The sequence below is a fragment of the Aquarana catesbeiana genome, linkage group LG10 (assembly GCF_042186555.1).
Source record: "Aquarana catesbeiana isolate 2022-GZ linkage group LG10, ASM4218655v1, whole genome shotgun sequence".
NCBI lineage: Eukaryota > Metazoa > Chordata > Amphibia > Anura > Ranidae > Aquarana > Aquarana catesbeiana.
Genome location: NC_133333.1, coordinates 243,651,320 through 243,670,612, shown reverse-complemented (window position 1 = coordinate 243,670,612; position 19,293 = coordinate 243,651,320). Strand labels below are relative to the sequence as shown.

General features: G+C 46.4%; 1 protein-coding gene across 1 annotated transcript in view; it reads right to left on the bottom strand.

The window, feature by feature from the left end:
* PGD (phosphogluconate dehydrogenase) overlaps positions 1 to 18,713 on the bottom strand; it is a 33,537-nt gene extending 14,824 nt beyond the window's left edge. The window contains 6 exon segments of the mRNA XM_073603557.1: positions 1,593 to 1,659; positions 5,150 to 5,268; positions 5,457 to 5,522; positions 9,815 to 9,994; positions 12,066 to 12,141; positions 18,555 to 18,713. Coding sequence (XP_073459658.1) covers positions 1,593 to 1,659; positions 5,150 to 5,268; positions 5,457 to 5,522; positions 9,815 to 9,994; positions 12,066 to 12,141; positions 18,555 to 18,562 — 516 coding nt within the window. The 5' untranslated portion in view covers positions 18,563 to 18,713.
* Positions 18,714 to 19,293: the final 580 nt, after the last annotated feature.

The window sequence follows — 19,293 nt, the reverse complement described above, 5'->3', positions numbered from 1 at the left end:
CAATGTTAATGGGTTTTGCTCTATTATTAAAAGTAATTTTTATTTTATATATTTCTATAGCACTTTTCTCCCTGGGGACTCAAAACGCTTTTTAAATTGGTGTTGGGGGAGTAAGGTGGTAAAGCAGTCTTCTTCATGTAGACCAGGGATATGCAATTAGCGGACCACCAGCTGTTGCAAAACTACAAGTCCCATCATGCCTCTGGGTGTCATGCTTGTGGCTGTCAGAGTCTTGCTGTGCCTCATGGGACTTGTAGTTCTGCAACAGCTGGAGGTCCGCTAATTGCATATCCCAGATGTAGACTATCATACTAGGACCAATTGTAGACAGGAACCAACAGCATGTCTTTGGAGTGTGGAAGGGATTCCACACGAGGAGAGGAGAGGAGAGGAAAAGAGAAGAGAAGAGAAGAGAAGAGAAGAGAAGAGAAGAGAAGAGAAGAGAAGAGAAGAGAAGAGAAGAGAAGAGAAGAGAAGGAAGAGAAGAGAAGAGAAGAGAAGAGAAGAGAAGAGAAGAGAAGAGAAGAGAAGAGAAGAGAAGAGAAGAGGAGAGTTACCAATGACTGACCGAGCATATTAAGTGGTTGCTTGTTTTGTACAACTGGTTTGTAAAAAAAAAAAAAAAAAAAAAAAAAAAACAGAAGAGAAGAGAAAAGAGAAGAGAAAAGAGAAGAGAAAAGAGAAGAGAGAAGAGAAGAGAGAAGAGAAGAGATGAGAGAAGAGAAAAGAGAGAAGAGAAGAGAGAAGAGAAAAGAGAAGAGAAAAGAGAAAAGAGAAGAGAGAAAACTCCATGTAGACAAGTGTCTTGGCTGGGATTTGAAACAAGGACCCAGTGCTGCAAGGCACAAGTGCCAACCACTAGGCCACTGTGCTGTCCCATGTATGTGTTTACTTTATAGAATCCATGATTTCCAGTTCTTATACAGGTGAGTGATTGCAGCCTGGAAACAAAGCAATTAAAAAGTGCAACTAAAGAAAGAACTTTTTCATTTTAATAGAGTAAGGAAGGGTTATAAACGCCTGTCAGTGTTTTTTTTTTTTTTGTAATCTTTGTCCCATAGGGGAGATTTCCCTTCACTTCCTGTTACATAGATAAAAACAGGAAGTGAGAGGAAATCCCTCCAAAGTGAGGGAATCCTGGGGTGTCACCAGAACTAGTGTCCCCATTGGAAGTTTCCCCCTCTATTGCTGCTCTGATGTCAATCCAAAAATTGGGGATTTTTTTTTTTTTTTTTTTTCGAACAATAATGGTAAACAGGATAAAAAGAGCGTGAATCTCCCTAAGCGGGGGCACAAATGGCAATAAATTCATGACAGGTGTTCCAATTCATCTCCACTCTATCCAACACTAACAAAAATAAGTTTTGCCTTTAGTTATATAACTAAAAGCTATAAATCAGTGGTTCTGGATTTCTGGATGCACATTTTATCACTGGGCTCTTACTTCTAGGAAATAAGTGTTGTGAGACTGTATACGCAAAAAAAAAAAAAAAAAAAAAAAAAAAAAACTCTGCACACAGATACATCCGGACACATGACCATGTCCCGGCAACAAGGTCTGCATAATACAACGTAGGTTTCTGAATACACACCCAATCACAGCATGGCTCGTTCCCAACCTTGGCGGCTATGCTCTGGAAGATGTCTTTGATAGAAGGCCTGATGGAAATACAAAGAAATCTATTAGCGTTATTACAGAAAAAGAGGATTTGATAATATGCCTGAAACAAACCCTAAATAAAGCACTATCCTGTTCTCAAGTTGCATTAGTTACAATAGGGTGTCTCATCTGATCATCGCAATCATGCCCCAGTAGAAGTTCTATTGTAACGAAACCGGTCAGGTAAAAAGGTTTATCTCCTGTCAACACATTTGGGTTGAACCAACGTCCTTAGTCTTTGAACCGAGGAAGATTGTACCTATGTAATGGCATGCTATGCGTTACTTAAATAAAGCCGATTTTACACTATTGGTGTTTATCTTTATATTGACACATCCCACTGGACATCTTTCTTCGGACCAGAGGAGTACCGCTCAGAGGCGACTGCTGGACGATTCCTCGTGTTCTTTGATGTGGAACAGCAAGCGTGGATGGGACATACAAAATACACAAGCCTTATTGCACCCCCCCCCCCCCCCCCCGTAATAGGTGGTAAATACGCCCCGGTAAGAGTCCATGCTTTATTTAGGTGGTAGAGGAATTGAATGAACAATCGTTCGTGCACTTTTTATCAAAAGGAAGGCATTACACTGATGTCAGTTGGAAGACACATAGGGGATTTTTTTACGAAAGGCAAATCCACTTTGTACTACAAGTGCACTTGGAAGTGCAGTCGCTGTAAATCTGAAGGGTAGATCTGAAATGAGGGGAAGCTCTGCTGATTTTATCATCCAATCATGTGCAAGCTAAAATGCTGTTTTTTTTTTTTATCTTCCTTGCATGTCCCCCTTGGATCTACAGCGACTGCACTTTCAAGTGCACTTACAATGCACTTGTAGTGCAAAGTGGATTTGCCTTTAGTAAATAACCCCTATGGACTCATTGTTTTATATTTATATCTATATTTACATTTTTGTTTAGGGCAACGCTGTCAGCGTGTGGAGAGGAATGCCAATAACCGGCACTTCCTATTTACACTGCGAGCAGCCGTTATTGGACACAGCTGATCACATGGTAAAGAGCCTACGTCATAGGCTCTTTACCGTGATTGGAGATGCGGTGTGTCCAAGCGACCCACTGATCGCCGTGCTGCTTTCCCCTGGGTTGCGCACGAGCCGCTTGTCCTGAAGGAGGTCATATGATGTCCACTCAGAACAATGAAACCCCATTTTGCTGTAGGCTGGCCAGGGAGCGGTTAAAGAGCACAAAGGAGATGTGAATGAACTTCCTTCCAAAAAAGACTGTTAACCCTTTTCATACTTCTGCATGAAAGACCTGAAAACAAGCATACAGCAAATAATGTCATTCTCCATCTCTGTGCTTCTTCGCAATCAGTTATGAGAAGGTTCAGGACCTACTCATGCAGAGATCATCACTCCCGCGCAGATAACGATGAAGCGGCTAAGTTAAGGGCACCAGAATTTCTCCAAGGCCATCTCCTACCCTGGTCTTTGATTCCTTTGAGAGTGTGCATAGATCAGACCAGGGCTCCATTTGCATCCTCTCCTCCTTTAGCTAGCTATACAGAGAGGCTGAAGAACCCTTCTATACCGTGGCCCTCGATAGCCTCCCTACCAAGTTTTTAATTCTGAAAGTGCAACAAATATGTTTTTAATTTTATGTCCTGCACAAAAACCCAGTCTTTTTATCCTACTGGGCAACTGCATTTTTATAACCTTGTAAAATCCTAAAATTAAGCTTAGTACTCCTTTTGCAAAAAAAAGTGCCAATGTTGAGAAGACAAAAAAAAAGTGTAAACATTAAAAAGGTTTGCGTTTTGGACTGCAGAGCATTGCAACCACGATCTGTGTGTGTGTGTGTGTGTGTGTGTGTGTGTGTGTGTGTGTGTCAGTGTGTGTGTGTGTGTGTGTGTCAGTGTGTGTGTGTGTGTCAGTGTGTGTGTGTGTGTCAGTGTGTGTGTGTGTGTGTGTCAGTGTGTGTGTGTGTGTCAGTGTGTGTGTGTGTGTCAGTGTGTGTGTGTGTGTCAGTGTGTGTGTGTGTGTCACAGAGGTGATGCACAGGCTCTTGCAAAGCTTTCTTCCAGCCTCAGATCCGTACATGGGTACAGACCTGATTGAAGGAAGTGCCACAAGCACACACAACACGCTCTACAACTCCCATCTTGGGAAAAAAATAAATAAAAAATTATATTATATATATCCAGCATTCCCCTGGAAAATGCAGCCTGCAAATCAAGTGGAGGAAGGGGTATTGTTACTGGGGTACGCAACCATGTTTCATGTTGCAAAAGTGGGTGTAACACAAAACCTGTTATAAAAGGGTGGCCTTTTACGACATATAGCACTGAAGTGTGTCAAAATTAACATGTGTGCAGCCTGTTGTATTAGGGTGTGCACCCCAGAGCACAAACATACATGAATGTATATCAGCAGAGCAGTGGACAGTCAGTAGGCGGTGTCATTAGTATCAACAAAATGTTTTATTGATCCCACCCCCCTTCAAATTAGGAGCCCCGTTATGGGGCTTTGCTGAGATAAAGGATCTAAACAGACCCCTGATGTCTCACTTTTGAGACAGAGAAAGAAACTGAGGAAAGATTCCCCCAGACCCTTACTCTGCAGTAGGGCTGGGGAAAAAAAAAAAAAAAAAAAATCGATTTAAATCTTGAATCGAGTTAAAGAGGTTAAATTTAAATTTTTTTAGATTTTTTTTTTTTTTCACCGCACCGGTCCCGAGGAGCTGCGGGCAGGAGTTTTTAGGCGAGGCAGCGGCTTCAGCCTAGTCTACGAGGCCGGATGCCGTGGCGTCAAAAAAAAAAAAAAAAAAAAAAAAAAAAAAAAAACACTTCAATTCGAATAGTGAATCAAGGTTTTTTTTAAAACCCGCAAATTTTTTTTTTTTTTGAGAAAATCTCCCAGCTCTACTCTGCAGTAAACAGTTTACTATGCTTCAGATAAGAATGAAGACAGGAGCAATCTGTAGAGATCACTCACTGTGTTCTTTCAGAAAAGGAGGGCCGGTTAATGAAATATTTACCAGCCCCATCCCCGCTCCTGACAGGAGAGGAGGGAAGCTGGCAGCACTGCAGAGGGGAGAGGGTAAGCAGGGGGAAATCAGCATTACACAGGTGATTAGGGTGTGCCCAGGCACACCCCGTGCGCATGCCTATGGTGTTCATGGTTCAAGCAGCACCTAAGGTTGGCCATAGACTGTTTTAATCTTGTATGGGCAATCAATTTGGGTACAACCAGCCTGCTGGATTTTACATGAGATTATCGCAGCCAGCTGATATAGCCTCTAGCAATTATTACTGTCTTCTCCCAGCGAGGACGGCTTCCCCTTCCAGGAGAATACATTGGATCGGTGGGAACCGGTGGTTGCAGGAATGAAATTTGCTCTGTGTATAGTCTGCTTAAGGCAAGATGCAAACCACCACTAGAATTCCATCCACAATGCAGCCACAGACACTGCACACGCCTTCATGCAATGCTACCTGTGCAAGATCCGAGAATAGAATGCAGATCGTACCAAGCTTCCTTGTCTCCTCCAGGCATCAAAGAGGGCCCATATCTTGCACCATCTTCCCCACCACTAACTCCGCTGCCAACAAACAGGATCCCCTTTGGCCTCAGTTCTTTACATCGCCTCTGAAAAATAATTCAACATTTATACACTCGGTGCATGTATCAATTACAGAGTTTCAAAAGCACTTAGAAAAATATTACAATTGTTAAAAAAAAAAAAAAAAAAAAAATTAATAACAATATATATATAATAATAATACTACAAGGGACAGAGCAGTTGTCAGGCTTTTCATCGGTCTTCTAAAACTTACTGTAGTGTCTCGGTATTCAGAGTTCCCACCATCGATGATGATGTCACCGGGTGACAGCAATGGAACCTACAACCAAATAAAATAAAAATTAAAAAAAAAAATAATAAGCTCAGAACACAATAGAAAACCATGATTTTTTTTTGGCAGGCAGAAACAAATACAGTACACAAAAGTAATGAGTCAGGAGATGATTATTATTGGAAGCTGGCATCACGTCAATTCATATTCATGGCAAACCAATGTCAATATGCCACAGGCAGGATCAGGGTGCAGCCTGCACTGAAACAACGATACAAAAAAGGAGGCCGTGTACATAAGGAGTATTGATAAAAGATTGTGTTGATAAGTATTTTGGTTACAAATGAATGTGTTCAGTCAATGACAAACATGTACCTCTGTGGTACTGGTCACAAATGTATAAAGACAACTGGAAAAAATTCCAGCCTCCAATAGCACAAAATGGCAGACCACGTACGAGAGGTGCATATAGTCGCCGCACACTAAATGTTAATACACCACCTTATATCTCAGATCATTGACCGCTCTGGGGGGGGGGGGGGGGGAGAGTACAAATTAACCACTTCAGCCCCAGAAGATTTTACCCCCTTCCTGACCAGAGCACTTTTTACAATTTGGCACTGCGTCGCTTTAACTGACAATTGCGCGGTCGTGCAACGTTGTACCCAAACGACATTTGTGTCCTTTTTTTCCCCACAAATAGAGCTTTCTTTTGATTGTGTTTGATCACCTCTGCGGTTTTTAATTTTTTGCACTATAACAAAAAAAGAGCAACAATTTTGAAAAAAAAAAAAAAAAAATAATAATAATATATTATTTACTATAATAAATATCCCCCAAATGTTTTTTAAAAAACAAAAAAATTTCTTCATCGGTTTAGAGATAATATATTACATATTTTTGGTAAAAAATAAATAAATCTGCAATAAGCGTATATTGATTGGTTTGCGCAAAAGTTATAGCGCCTACAAACTATGGGAAAGATTTATGGCACTTTTATTATTTATTTTTTTACTAGTAATGGCGGTGATCTGCGATTTTTAGCGGTATTGCGATGGACAGATCAGACACTTTTGACACATTTTTGGGACCATTGACATTTATACAGCTATCAGTGCTATAAATATGCACTGATTACTGTGTAAAGGTCACTGGTAGGGAAGGGGTTAAGTAGGAAAGGAGAAAAAAAAAAAGGCGCATGACCTAACGTATGAATCAAGATAATAGAGTTTATTCTAAACAAATAGATAAATACAAAGAAAATACTATGTGTTCATAAATAAGTTACAATATTCTCATTTGATAAAATAGTAAAAGTTGATGCCCATGCAAGGGTAAAAGCTGAATAAATAGCTAACGCGTTTCAAGGGGTTTCCTCTTCATCATTAACTTTTTCATATACACACACATTTATACCATCATTGTTCTATCATTATGAATAGCGTCTGCAATTCTACCTATATATATTTGGCATCTGTCTTATATACAGCGCTGCGATGAGGAAAGGAATACTACTATAATAAAAGGAGAATTTGCCTATAGAAACACATCTATCATGTGATACATCTCCCATCCAGTCGTTCCTCTCTATATAAACCTACCACATTATACAGACCAGATTTTGTCTTCCAAGGCTCTGATGAAGAGGAAACCCCTCGAAACGCATTAGGCATTTATTCAGCTTTTACCCTTGCACGGGCATCAACTTTTACTATTTTATCAAATGAGAATTTTATAACTTATTTATGAACACGTAGTATTTTCCTTGTATTTATCTGTTTAGAATGAACTCTATTATTATCTTTATTTATGTGTTAGGCTAATAAGTAGGAAAGGAGAAAAAAGGCGTGCAACCTATTTGGACTTCCCCCAGTCAGTTTAGGCCATGCATGGTCTTTCTACACATTTTATTATATCATCTAAAAATACTGAAAAAAAATAAAATAAATAAATAATAATAAAAAAAAAAAATCGTACTAAAGCGCTGTGGTGAAAATGAATGAATCAATATTGATACAATATAAAATGCAAAAAACTTTTGGAAGTTAGCTAAATAATATAAGCCGCAAACTACATGAGTGTACAGACACCTAAAACTACCTTGGATAAATAATTGAAGTTGCGCAGATATTAACCTTCCAAACAAGGAGCAATAAATAAATATGTGTGCTCAAGTGATAAAACATACATCTATACATACATATATATTCCCAAAAAACAGAAATTACCAAAGTGAATATTCAAATGTGCATGGGTTCATTAATCCAATATAGTGAAAAATTGCAAAGTTGCAGTGAAATGTGCAAATAAAGTCCTAATGTGCACATACATGAACGATCTAAAATAACCCTTTCATGACTAAGCCTATTTTTGAAATTTGGTGTTTACAAGTTAAAATCCGTATTTTTTGCTAGAAAATTACTTAGAGTTCCCAAACATTATATATATTTTTTTTAGCAGAGAATCTAGAGAATAAAATGGCGATTGTTGCAATATTTTATATCACACGGTATTTGTGCAGCGGTGTTTTAAACGCAAATTTTTGGAAAAGGGACACTTTCATGAATTTAAAAAAATCCAAACAGTAAAGTTACCCCAAATTTTTTTTGTATAATGTGAAAGATGATGTTACGCCGAGTAAATAGATACCAAACATGTCACCCTTTATAATTGCACGCACTCATGGAATGGCGATAAACTACGGTACCTATGAATTTCCATAGGCGATGCTTTAAATTTTTTTTACGGTTACCAGGTTTGAGTTACAGAGGAGGTCTAGGGCTAGAATTATTGCTCTCGCTCTGACGATCGCGGCGATATCTCACATGTGTAATTTGAACACCGTTTACATATGTGGGCGCGACTTCCGTATGAGTTTTCTTCGCTGCGCGAGCTCGCGAGGACGGGGCGCTTTAAAAAATGGTTTTTTTTTTTTTAATTTATTTTATTTTTTTTTTTTTTATACTACTTATAAATTGTGTTTAAAAAAATTTTTTTTTTTTACTTTTATTGCTGTCACAAGGAATGTAAACATCCCTTGTGACAGTAATAGGTGGTGACAGGTACTCTTTATGGAGGGATCGGGGATCTAAAAAGACCCCCGATCCCTCCTTTGCACTTCAAAGTATTCAGATCGCCGAAAACGGCGATTCTGAACACTGTATATTTTTTTTTAAAACCGGCGCCATTGGCAGCCGAGTAAACAGGAAGTGACGTCATGACGTTGCTTCTGCGTTTACAATGAGAAGGCTGGAACGAAGCCGCCCACAGCTTTGTTACAGCCCGCCCCCAGCCGCCGAAGAGCGGCGGCGGGGGGTGGGGTGTCCCCTCCCGCTCCCCCGGTATAACAGCCGAGCAGCTTTTAGCCGCATTGGTTGTTATACTCCGATAGCCGATCGCTGGCTCTAAACAACGGTACCGGGATGATGCCTGCAGCTGCGGGCATCATCCCGGTATAACCCCGGAAAGCCGAGTACGCACATCTGCGTACGGTCGGCAGGAAGAGGTTAAGTATCCCATCATCAATCCGGACAATCCCATAGATGTTAAAAATACTCAAAACATATGATTAATTCAAATTCCGTTAGATATAGAGATATATATATATATATCTCGATCTCTCTCTCTCTCGATCTCTCTCTCTCTCTCTATCTATCTATCTATATCTCGGAAACACTGCTGCCAAAACATTCTTTTGGTTTTAGTAGCAGATTGAAATGGTTAGGTTATTTCTAGTAACTAGCTTTTTTTTTTTTTTTTTTTCTAAAGAAAGTCTTCTTTCTTCACTCTCCCAATCAACATTGAATATTTTTAGTCCTAATTCTACTAGCATTAGTGACTAGATAGGAAAGTAGATCATATTTACTTGTTTTGACCTTTTTTGCTTATATTTCTTCAGTTACTTCCAGGTTTCTTGCCTAGGCAAATGTCGTCATACATCCCAGGAGTCTTCAGGCGAGGAAGAGGGATTTTCTCAGCTAAGCACACCCTCCTATCTGCATACCTAAGCTAAGGGCAGATGGATTCCAGGAAGTAAATTGTACATGAATCATCTGCCCTTACCCAAGATGGCCACAGCCAAAAACACCCAGGGGTGTGTTTTTATAAAATGATTTCTCAGCAAAATAAAGCATGGAGACATGGGTGGATGGGAGAGTTTCCCCTTGAATATTGAAAAAATAAATTAAATAGCATTTTTTTAGTTTGTGGTGCTCAGATGCAGCGTGGTTCCACTTTAAACCTGTAGGGCCCCAGCTGTCACTGTTCTAATCCAGCCAATTTATTAGCCGCACTCTCCAGAACCTGTGAAGGTGATGGAGACCTTCAAAAGGATGGCTTACCAGGCTCTGGATGAAATCGTCCACGGCCTGGCCTGCTTTCACCAACATCATCACCCGGCGCGGCTTCTTCAGCTTGGACACCATCTCCTGCAGTGAATGGGCTCCGACAACCTTGGTGCCTTTCGCTTCGTTGGCCAGAAACTCGTCCACTTTAGACACCGTCCTGTTAAACGCGCAGACCTGGAGAGGACAGGGAAGGCTGTGGTTAAAAAAGGGGCAGAAAACAATAAAACCTGCAAAAGATCAACCAGCCTGATCTTAAAAGTAAAACAAAAAGCTGACAAAAAATAAAATAAAAAAAAAATGCAAGCAGGCAGACCCTTTATTGCAGAAGAGACATGCAAACGGTCTCTTCTGCAATAAAAGACACCTACCTGCCTGTTCACAATCCACTGTAGAATGCATGCACAGCTCAGTTTACATTCCAGCATGCTGCCCCGTGTGTTGGGATAACAACTTCTGTGTATACAGGGGAGCAACATCACCCCACGCCGGACAATCAAGACGGCCGGAGACCAGCACCTGGAAGAAGATGCCGTTGGAGGGGCCTCAGACCATTGGAACCAAGGCAGGTATGTTTGCCTTTAGTGCCACTTTTCAATTCTATACCTGAAAGTGGAAACAAGAATGTATTTATTGGGAAGCAGCACTTGAGTCTGCCCCGAAATGACCAATCATTCCTCTGTACAGCAGTAATAAAAGACTGGGAGAGGGAAGGCGGCACCAAGAGTCAGTTGAGACTTATCCCGCGTACACACGGTCGGAATTTCCGACAAATGTTCTACGCGAGCTTGTTGTCGGAAATTCCGACCGTGTGTAGGCTCCATCGGACATTTGCTGTCGGAATTTCCGACAACAAATGTTTGAGAGCTGGTTCTCAAAATTTCCGACAAAACCAAAACAAGACCGGGTTCAGGTAAGTAAAAAGGGGGGCTCTGGGGGGGCTGCTGCATTACAGGAGGTTTTTCACCTTAACTAGTTGCCGCCCGCCCATCGTCAAATGACGGCAGGGCAGTGCGGCTCTCCCAGAAAGGCCGTGCCCGCGGCGATCGTGCCCGCACCGTGTTGCTAGGACGCAGCGTGACCCCGATCTCTGTAAAGAGCTGCATCCGCAGCTGTGTCCAATCATAGCCGGTCCCATGTAAACACGGAGATGCCGGTAATCGGCACTCCTTGCCTCACACTGACAGAGCGTATGGCAAGGAGAGCACCGATCAGTGGCATCTCCACATGTAATCAAGGCACTGATCATCAGTGCCCCGATTACAATATAGTGCCAACAGCCCACCATTGCCAGCAATCAGTGCCCACCAGCAATGCCAGTCAGTGCTGGCCATCAGTGCCACCTATCAGTGCTGCCCATCAATGCCCATCACTGCTGTCGATCAATGCCCATCAGTACCACCTGTGCCCACCAGTGCCACCTAACAGTGCCCATCATTGCGGCATATTAGTGCCTCCTCATCAGTGCCCATTAGTGCCACCTCATCAATGCCCACCAGTTCAGCGTATCAGTGCTGCCTCATCAGCGCACATCACTGAAGGAGAAAAATTACTTAGTTCCAAAATTTACTGACAAAAACTAAGTAAAAAAAAACGTTTTTTTCAAAATTTGTGGGGTTTTTTTTGTAAATTTTTTTTTAAAAAACAGCAGTGATTAAATACCACTAAAAGAAAGCTGTATATGTGTGAAGAAAATGATAAAAAAAAAAAAAAAAAACTGTTCGGGTACAGTGTTGTATGACTGCGTAATTGTCATTCAAAGTGCGACAGCGCTGAAAGCTGAAAAGTGGTCTGGGCAGGAAGGGGGTGAAAGCGTCCGGTAGGCAAGTGGTTAATGCCCATAGAATGTATTAAGCTGAAAAACCTTGAGGGTTTACAACCCCTTTAAGTTGTTAAGGTTCTCTAAACAAAAAAAACAAAAAAAGAGCATTTAACCCTTGCAGTGCAGTGGGAGTTCAGCTTTAACTGCACTACAGAAAAGTCAGGTCACCAAGCTGGCACAGCTGTATAAATCTCAGGACTGAATGGACAGGAATTCAAATCCTTTAATAGGCAGAACAATTCCTATATACGTCTTCCACCCTTTGTTTTTATTAGCGGTTTGCCTGGTTTGGTGTGTTTGTGCAATTTACAGTTGCTTCATTTTGAAGGTTTTGCTGCTGAAAGAGGAAGAAAACTAAAACATGAGGTATTACATCATAACAGAGCGCTGAGCCAACACGCCCCTTACATCACCAGCAGCACTTACCACAAATCCGTGGTCGTTCATATTAAGGATCAGATTCTGGCCCATGACAGCCAATCCGATGAGAGCGATGTCAGCCCTGTGGGGAGGAGAAGAAGTAATCATCAATAAAAAGCAGATTTAATGCCAATGGCCAGGGCTTGGGGTTCATATCAGGACAGGGATGGGCACAGCGCCCTCCACACCCATCTCAAACAAGCGGCTTCAAGCCACGATCCACACATGAATAGTATCAGGGACTGAACACTCCTGGATTTACAGAGCGCTGTGTACACAGAACTCAGCACAGCTCACCGGGAGACGTGATTGGAGGTTGTTGACCTTGGAACAGACTTATACAAGCAAACCTACAGGATGGTTACAGTGCAAAAAAAAAAAAAAAAAGTGCCGAGCCATGCTGAGAGTGCAAAACACAGATAATGACGGCCATTGGGTGACTCCGAGGACAGCGTTCCTACAGGGGGCCATGGAGGTCATCAAACGGGCTTTACATTACAAGACATTTTCATGTTCAACCCACCCAGAAATTATATTTTACATATAGAAGGAGCCTGGAGTCCTGCATTAGTCCCTGGCTTCTTGTATGTCCCGCATTCTCCAACACGGAGATACCCCTGCCATAAATTCCGACTGTTCCCCTCCGTCTAGGAGTTCTGGGTGTTCCCGTCCAGCTGTGTGTCCCAGCTTATCCTATTAAATTCTCCATAATATAATACACAGAGAGAGCGTGAACCCCCTCATAATGGGCACAGCGGGTGTACAGACCCGAGAACTCAGCACAGGGATGGTGAGAACCCCCTCATAATGGGCACAGCGGGTGTACAGACCCGAGAACTCAGCACAGGGATGGTGGGAACCCCTCATAATGGGCACAGCGGGTGTACAGACCCGAGAACTCAGCACAGGGATGGTGGGAACCCCTCATAATGGGCACAGTGGGTGTACAGACCCGAGAACTCAGCACAGGGATGGTGGGAACCCCTCATAATGGGCACAGCGGGTGTACAGACCCGAGAACTCAGCACAGGGATGGTGGGAACCCCTCATAATGGGCACAGCAGGTGTAAAGACCCGGGAACTCAGCTCAGGGATGGTGGGAACCCCTCATAATGGGCACAGCGGGTGTACAGACCCGAGAACTCAGCACAGGGATGGTGGGAACCCCTCATAATGGGCACAGTGGGTGTACAGACCCGAGAACTCAGCACAGGGATGGTGGGAACCCCTCATAATGGGCACAGCGGGTGTACAGACCCGAGAACTCAGCACAGGGATGGTGGGAACCCCTCATAATGGGCACAGCAGGTGTAAAGACCCGGGAACTCAGCTCAGGGATGGTGGGAAGTCCTCATAATGGGCACAGCGGGTGTACAGACCCAGGAACTCAGTACAGGGATGGTGGGAACCCCTCATAATGGGCACAGCAGGTGTACAGACCCGAGAACTCAGCTCAGGGATGGTGGGAAGTCCTCATAATGGGCACAGCAGGTGTACAGACCCAGGAACTCAGTACAGGGATGGTGGGAAGTCCTCATAATGGGCACAGCAGGTGTACAGACCCAGGAACTCAGTACAGGGATGGTGGGAACCCCTCATAATGGGCACAGCAGGTGTACAGACCCGAGAACTCAGCTCAGGGATGGTGGGAAGTCCTCATAATGGGCACAGCGGGTGTACAGACCCAGGAACTCAGCACAGGGATGGTGGGAACCTCTCATAACGGGCACAGGCGCCATTTACAGAACACCTTGAAATTTTTTCAATGAGTAGAAAGCGTTCTCTGATTAGAGGAGACGGCGATTGTGATATTCTATTCAAACCCCCCACCCCTTCCAATCAGGACGCCTTCCATTCATTGAGAAAAAAAGTGAACGGCACCAATGCCGAGTCAGGGACCCCCTGTGATTACTATTAAGCAGGGCAGCCGCTCAGCACAGGACCACTACAGTGATTCTCCGCTTCCACTACGGTCCCTAAGGTATGGAATTTGCATGCTTACATTGGTCTAAGCTGAACCAAAATCTGCACCAAAATTCATACCTGGAGTTCAGGTTTTAAACACACACACACACACACACACACACACACACACACACACACACACACACAGGCCTCCACCCACCACACCCAACTACAAACCTGTCTCCAGATTTCCTTCTTCCCCATTGTGAGACATAAAAACGCATCAAGCTGCATTAGTACGGGGGAAGGGGAGTGTGCCGTATAACACTGAGCCGACGTTCCTCCATGACGGTCACATGACCTGCCTTGTCCACGCTACCAAATCACACTACGCCTTATCAAGGATCACGGGGCGTTCCGGGCTGCGGCCTTTTACTTGGCCGTGTCCTAGCGGCTTTCCTTCTAGGACTTCAGAGCATCAATGGATGCAAAAATAAACACCAGCTAGATAATCCGTTTGATCAGATTACTATCCAGGATGATTGACTTCCGTGTGACAATCCAGCTACTGCCACCAAGACACACCGAGGTGACAAGAGATCCGAGAGGACGCAACATTGTAACAAATCATTTCCTGACAGAGGCAAGTAAAAGATATTGGTGTCCGTTTATGAAGCGGTGATCCCGAGGATCGCCGCTGATCACAGTCCATAAACAGTTTATGAAAACAGTGATAATCGGAGGAGAACATGTTTGAACTTGTTCTCCCGCCGATTATCTCTACACACGGAGAATCCTCATCGAATGACACAGAAAGGGCCAGTTTATGAAGCGGTGATCTCACAGTCAGAATTCACACTTCCAGGTTCACCAGCTCAGAGGTGGTGAATCGGGGAGTGAAGAGGAAATCTGGGGGGATCTGAGGGGATCTACAATCTTTCCAGTACAAGGACCACATTGGATATTCTCCAAAAACATTGACAGAATGAAAATAAATAAATATAATAATAATAATAATAATAATAATAATAATAATAATAATAATAATAATAATATCAGCTTTATAAATGATTTAAATGAATGAATAAAACACACAATCCAAGAAATAACTGCTCGTCAGAAGCCCCCCCCCCCCTTCCATATCACAGTCCCTGGTTTACATCAGAGCCCCCCTCCCTTTCCATATCAGAACCCTCCCCCCCTCTCCATTGCAGTCCCCTTTTCACATTAGAACCCCCTTTCCATCACAGTCTCTGGTTTACATCAAAACCCGCCCCCCCCAGCACCACCACCACCACACCACCAGAGATTGAAATTTAAATGAACAAACATAGAATCCAAGAAATACCCGCTGATCAGAAGCCCCCCTTCCACATCAGACCCCCCCCCCCCTTTCCATCAAAGTCCCCCCCCCCCTTTCTGATCAGAGCCCCCCTCTCCTCACACCACAGTTGTGGCAGCCTGGGTAAAATCTTGCCGTGGGCAGGATGTGGCCCACGGGCCATAGTTTGGAGACCCCTGTCCTTACCCACAACTGTAGTCGCCTTGTATTCTGTTGGAACTGCTAAAAAACAAAATCAGGATTTTTTTTTTTTTTTTTTTTTTTACTGTCTTTGCTCCCTTGTGAAAATTTGCCGTCACTTCCTGTGCCTGAGACATAACAGGAAGTGGGGGAAATCCTCTCTCAAAACATCTGTCACCAGAACAGGCTTTTCCATTGGAAGCTGTCATCTCTATCTATAAAAAGGAAAAATGTGTGCAAATAATAATGAAAACAAAGAAATAATTCAAAAAACAAAAAATAGAAACATGTATGCTTTGGGTGGACCGAGTATTGAACACGGAGAGTTTCTTAGTCAATCATGGAGGTTCCCTTACTATCACATTTATCTATTGTTGTGAAAGAATGACTAAAAGTCGTGTAATAGATTTCCTGAGAAGAGCGAACTCTCCCCTTCCCATGACAGGGACAGCGAACCCCGAGTCCTCCATTATAAGGAGAGTATAGGGGGCATATCACACATAACACAGAGTGCTGAGCTGTGATAGGCTGATCCGAAATACGTTAATCTCAGAGACCCCAGAAAATCCGAGAGGTGCCCAAATCACCATTTATTATTATTATTATAGACCAAGATTGGACAGTCAGTGGATTTCCTCGTATTTGGAGAAATGTAAAAGTCCCTCTACACTGTCCCCCCCCCCCTCCATCTACAACCAAACCCCAGATCTGTACTAATAACCCACTAAGGGGGTCTGTGATGTCCCCAATATAAAATTATTGCAAATCTACAAATTCTAAAGAAAAGTTTTCAGGGAAAAAAAAAAAAGCGCTGTGACCCCGAGTTATAGGAGATGTGATGATACAATGTAACACCGAGAAGAGGTGTGACTGGCACAGAACCTCGTCTCCAAGATGCCTTACCCAGCACAGCCATACCCTGCCCCCCCCCCCCCCCCCCCATCATACCCTCCTCAGGGTACCCAACACTTCCCTATTATTACCCCCCCTCAATCTACCCGGCGCTCCCCCGGTATTCCCCCCCCTCAGGGTACCCGGCGCTCCCCCGGTATCCCTCCCTTCAGGGTACCCGGCGCTCCCCCGGTATCCCTCCCTTCAGGGTACCCGGCGCTCCCCCGGTATCCCCCCCTCAGGGTACCCGGCGCTCCCCCGGTATCCCCCCCTCAGGGTACCCGGCGCTCCCCCAGTATTCACCCCCCCTCAGGGTACCCGGCGCTCCCCCGGTATTCCCCCCTCAGCGTACCCGGCGCTCCCCCGTTATTCCCCCCCCTCAGTGTACCCGGCGCTCCCCCGTTATTCCCCCCCCTCAGTGTAACCCGGCGCTCCCCTGTTATCCCCCCTCAGTGTACCCGACACCCCCCATTATCCCCCCCCTCAGTGTACCCGGCACTCCCCCGTCATCCCCCCCTCAGTGTACCTGGCACTCCCCCGTCATCCCCCCCTCAGTGTACCCGGCACTCCCCCGTCATCCCCCCCCTCAGTGTACCCGGCACTCCCCCGTCATCCCCCCCCTCAGTGTACCCGGCACTCCCCCGTCATCCCCCCCCTCAGTGTACCCGGCACTCCCCCGTCATCCCCCCCCTCAGTGTACCCGGCACTCCCCCGTCATCCCCCCCCTCAGTGTACCCGGCACTCCCCCGTCATCCCCCCCTCAGTGTACCCGGCACTCCCCCGTCATCTCCCCCCTCAGTGTACCCGGCACTCCCCCGTCATCTCCCCCCTCAGTGTACCCGGCACTCCCCCGTCATCCCCCCCTCAGTGTACCCGGCACTCCCCCGTCATCCCCCCCTCAGTGTACCCGGCACTCCCCCGTCATCCCCCCCTCAGTGTACCCGGCACTCCCCCGTCATCCCCCCCTCAGTGTACCCGGCACTCCCCCGTCATCCCCCCCTCAGTGTACCCGGCACTCCCCCGTCATCCCCCCCTCAGTGTACCCGGCACTCCCCCGTTATCCCCCCTCAGTGTACCCGGCACTCCCCCGTCATCCCCCCCCTCAGTGTACCCGGCACTCCCCCGTCATCCCCCCCTCAGTGTACCCGGCACTCCCCCGTCATCTCCCCCCTCAGTGTACCCGGCACTCCCCCGTCATCTCCCCCCTCAGTGTACCCGGCACTCCCCCGTCATCCCCCCCTCAGTGTACCCGGCACTCCCCCGTCATCCCCCCCTCAGTGTACCCGGCACTCCCCCGTTATCCCCCCTCAGTGTACCCGGCACTCCCCCGTCATCCCCCCCCTCAGTGTACCCGGCACTCCCCCGTCATCCCCCCCCTCAGTGTACCCGGCACTCCCCCGTCATCCCCCCCCCTCAGTGTACCCGGCACTCCCCCGTCATCCCCCCCTCAGTGTACCCGGCACTCCCCCGTCATCCCCCCCCTCAGTGTACCCGGCACTCCCCCGTCATCCCCCCCCCTCAGTGTACCCGGCACTCCCCCGTCATCCCCCCCCCTCAGTGTACCCGGCACTCCCCAGTCATCCCCCCCTCAGTGTACCCGGCACTCCCCAGTCATCCCCCCCTCAGTGTACCCAGCACTCCCCTGTCATCCCCCCTCAGTGTACCCGGCACTCCCCCGTCATCCCCCCTCAGTGTACCCGACACTCCCCCGTTATCCCCCCCTTAGTGTACCCGGCACTCCCCTGTCATCCCCCCCTCAGTGTACCCGGCACTCCCCTGTCATCCCCCCCTCAGTGTACCCGGCACTCCCCCGTCATCCCCCCCCCTCAGTGTACCCGGCACTCCCCTGTCATCCCCCCTCAGTGTACCCGACACTCCCCCGTTATCCCCCCTCAGTGTACCCGGCACTCCCCTGTCATCCCCCCTCAGTGTACCCGGCACTCCCCTGTTATCCCCCCTCAGTGTACCCGGCACTCCCCTGTCATCCCCCCTCAGTGTACCCGGCACTCCCCTGTCATCCCCCCTCAGTGTACCCAGCACTCCCCCGTTATCCCCCCTCAGTGTACCCGGCACTCCCCTGTCATCCCCCCCTCAGTGTACCCAGCACTCCCCCGTTATCCCCCCTCAGTGTACCCGACACTCCCCCGTTATCCCCCCTCAGTGTACCCGGCACTCACTCAGCCATGGTTCTTCAATGACGTCACGTTGTTCTGATGCCCGGATGTCTCTTCTCTCCGCTCTCTCTCGCCGTGTGACACAACCTCCCTATGTACTCCGAGCTCTCCTCTGAAACCACCTGACGCCACGCCCCCTTCCCCGTCCGCCATTGGAAGAGTCTTCGCACGGTAGGCGTGGCGCCGCTCTCCGTCACCCTATAGAGTAGGACCGAGGCTCGCCAGGCCGTGGGACGACCAATCAGACCGGAGCAATCAACAGCTGAGCCGTCCACCCCTTCACTGCTGGAGCGAGAGGGGGCAATGATGAGCCAGCATGAGCCAGCATGAGCATCAGAAAGAAGAGCAGAGCCAAGGGGGAGGGGCCAGACACAGAGCACCGCCCCCTAACTAATAAATGAGAGCCACCCGAATACAGCGTGTAGTGACCCCGCCCCTTATCAGTACAGCATGTAGTGACCCCGCCCCCACACCTGTATCTAGTATGTTCTCTTCCTGTCCTGATGATCGATCGCTCATCATTGTTACATTGTATCATCAGAGATCTGATCCTCCCTCCACCAATCAGATCCCAGTGTGCTCCCCTCTACACCACTGACAGCCATGATGATGGATGGGGGATGGAGGATTGTATATGGGGAGTACACCTGTCCTGGGTAGGAATTCTCCCTAGAAAGGTCCCTGATTCTGTCCTTTGGGAAAGTATCCCCCCCCCCCCCCTCTACACCCTTCGGGCCAATTC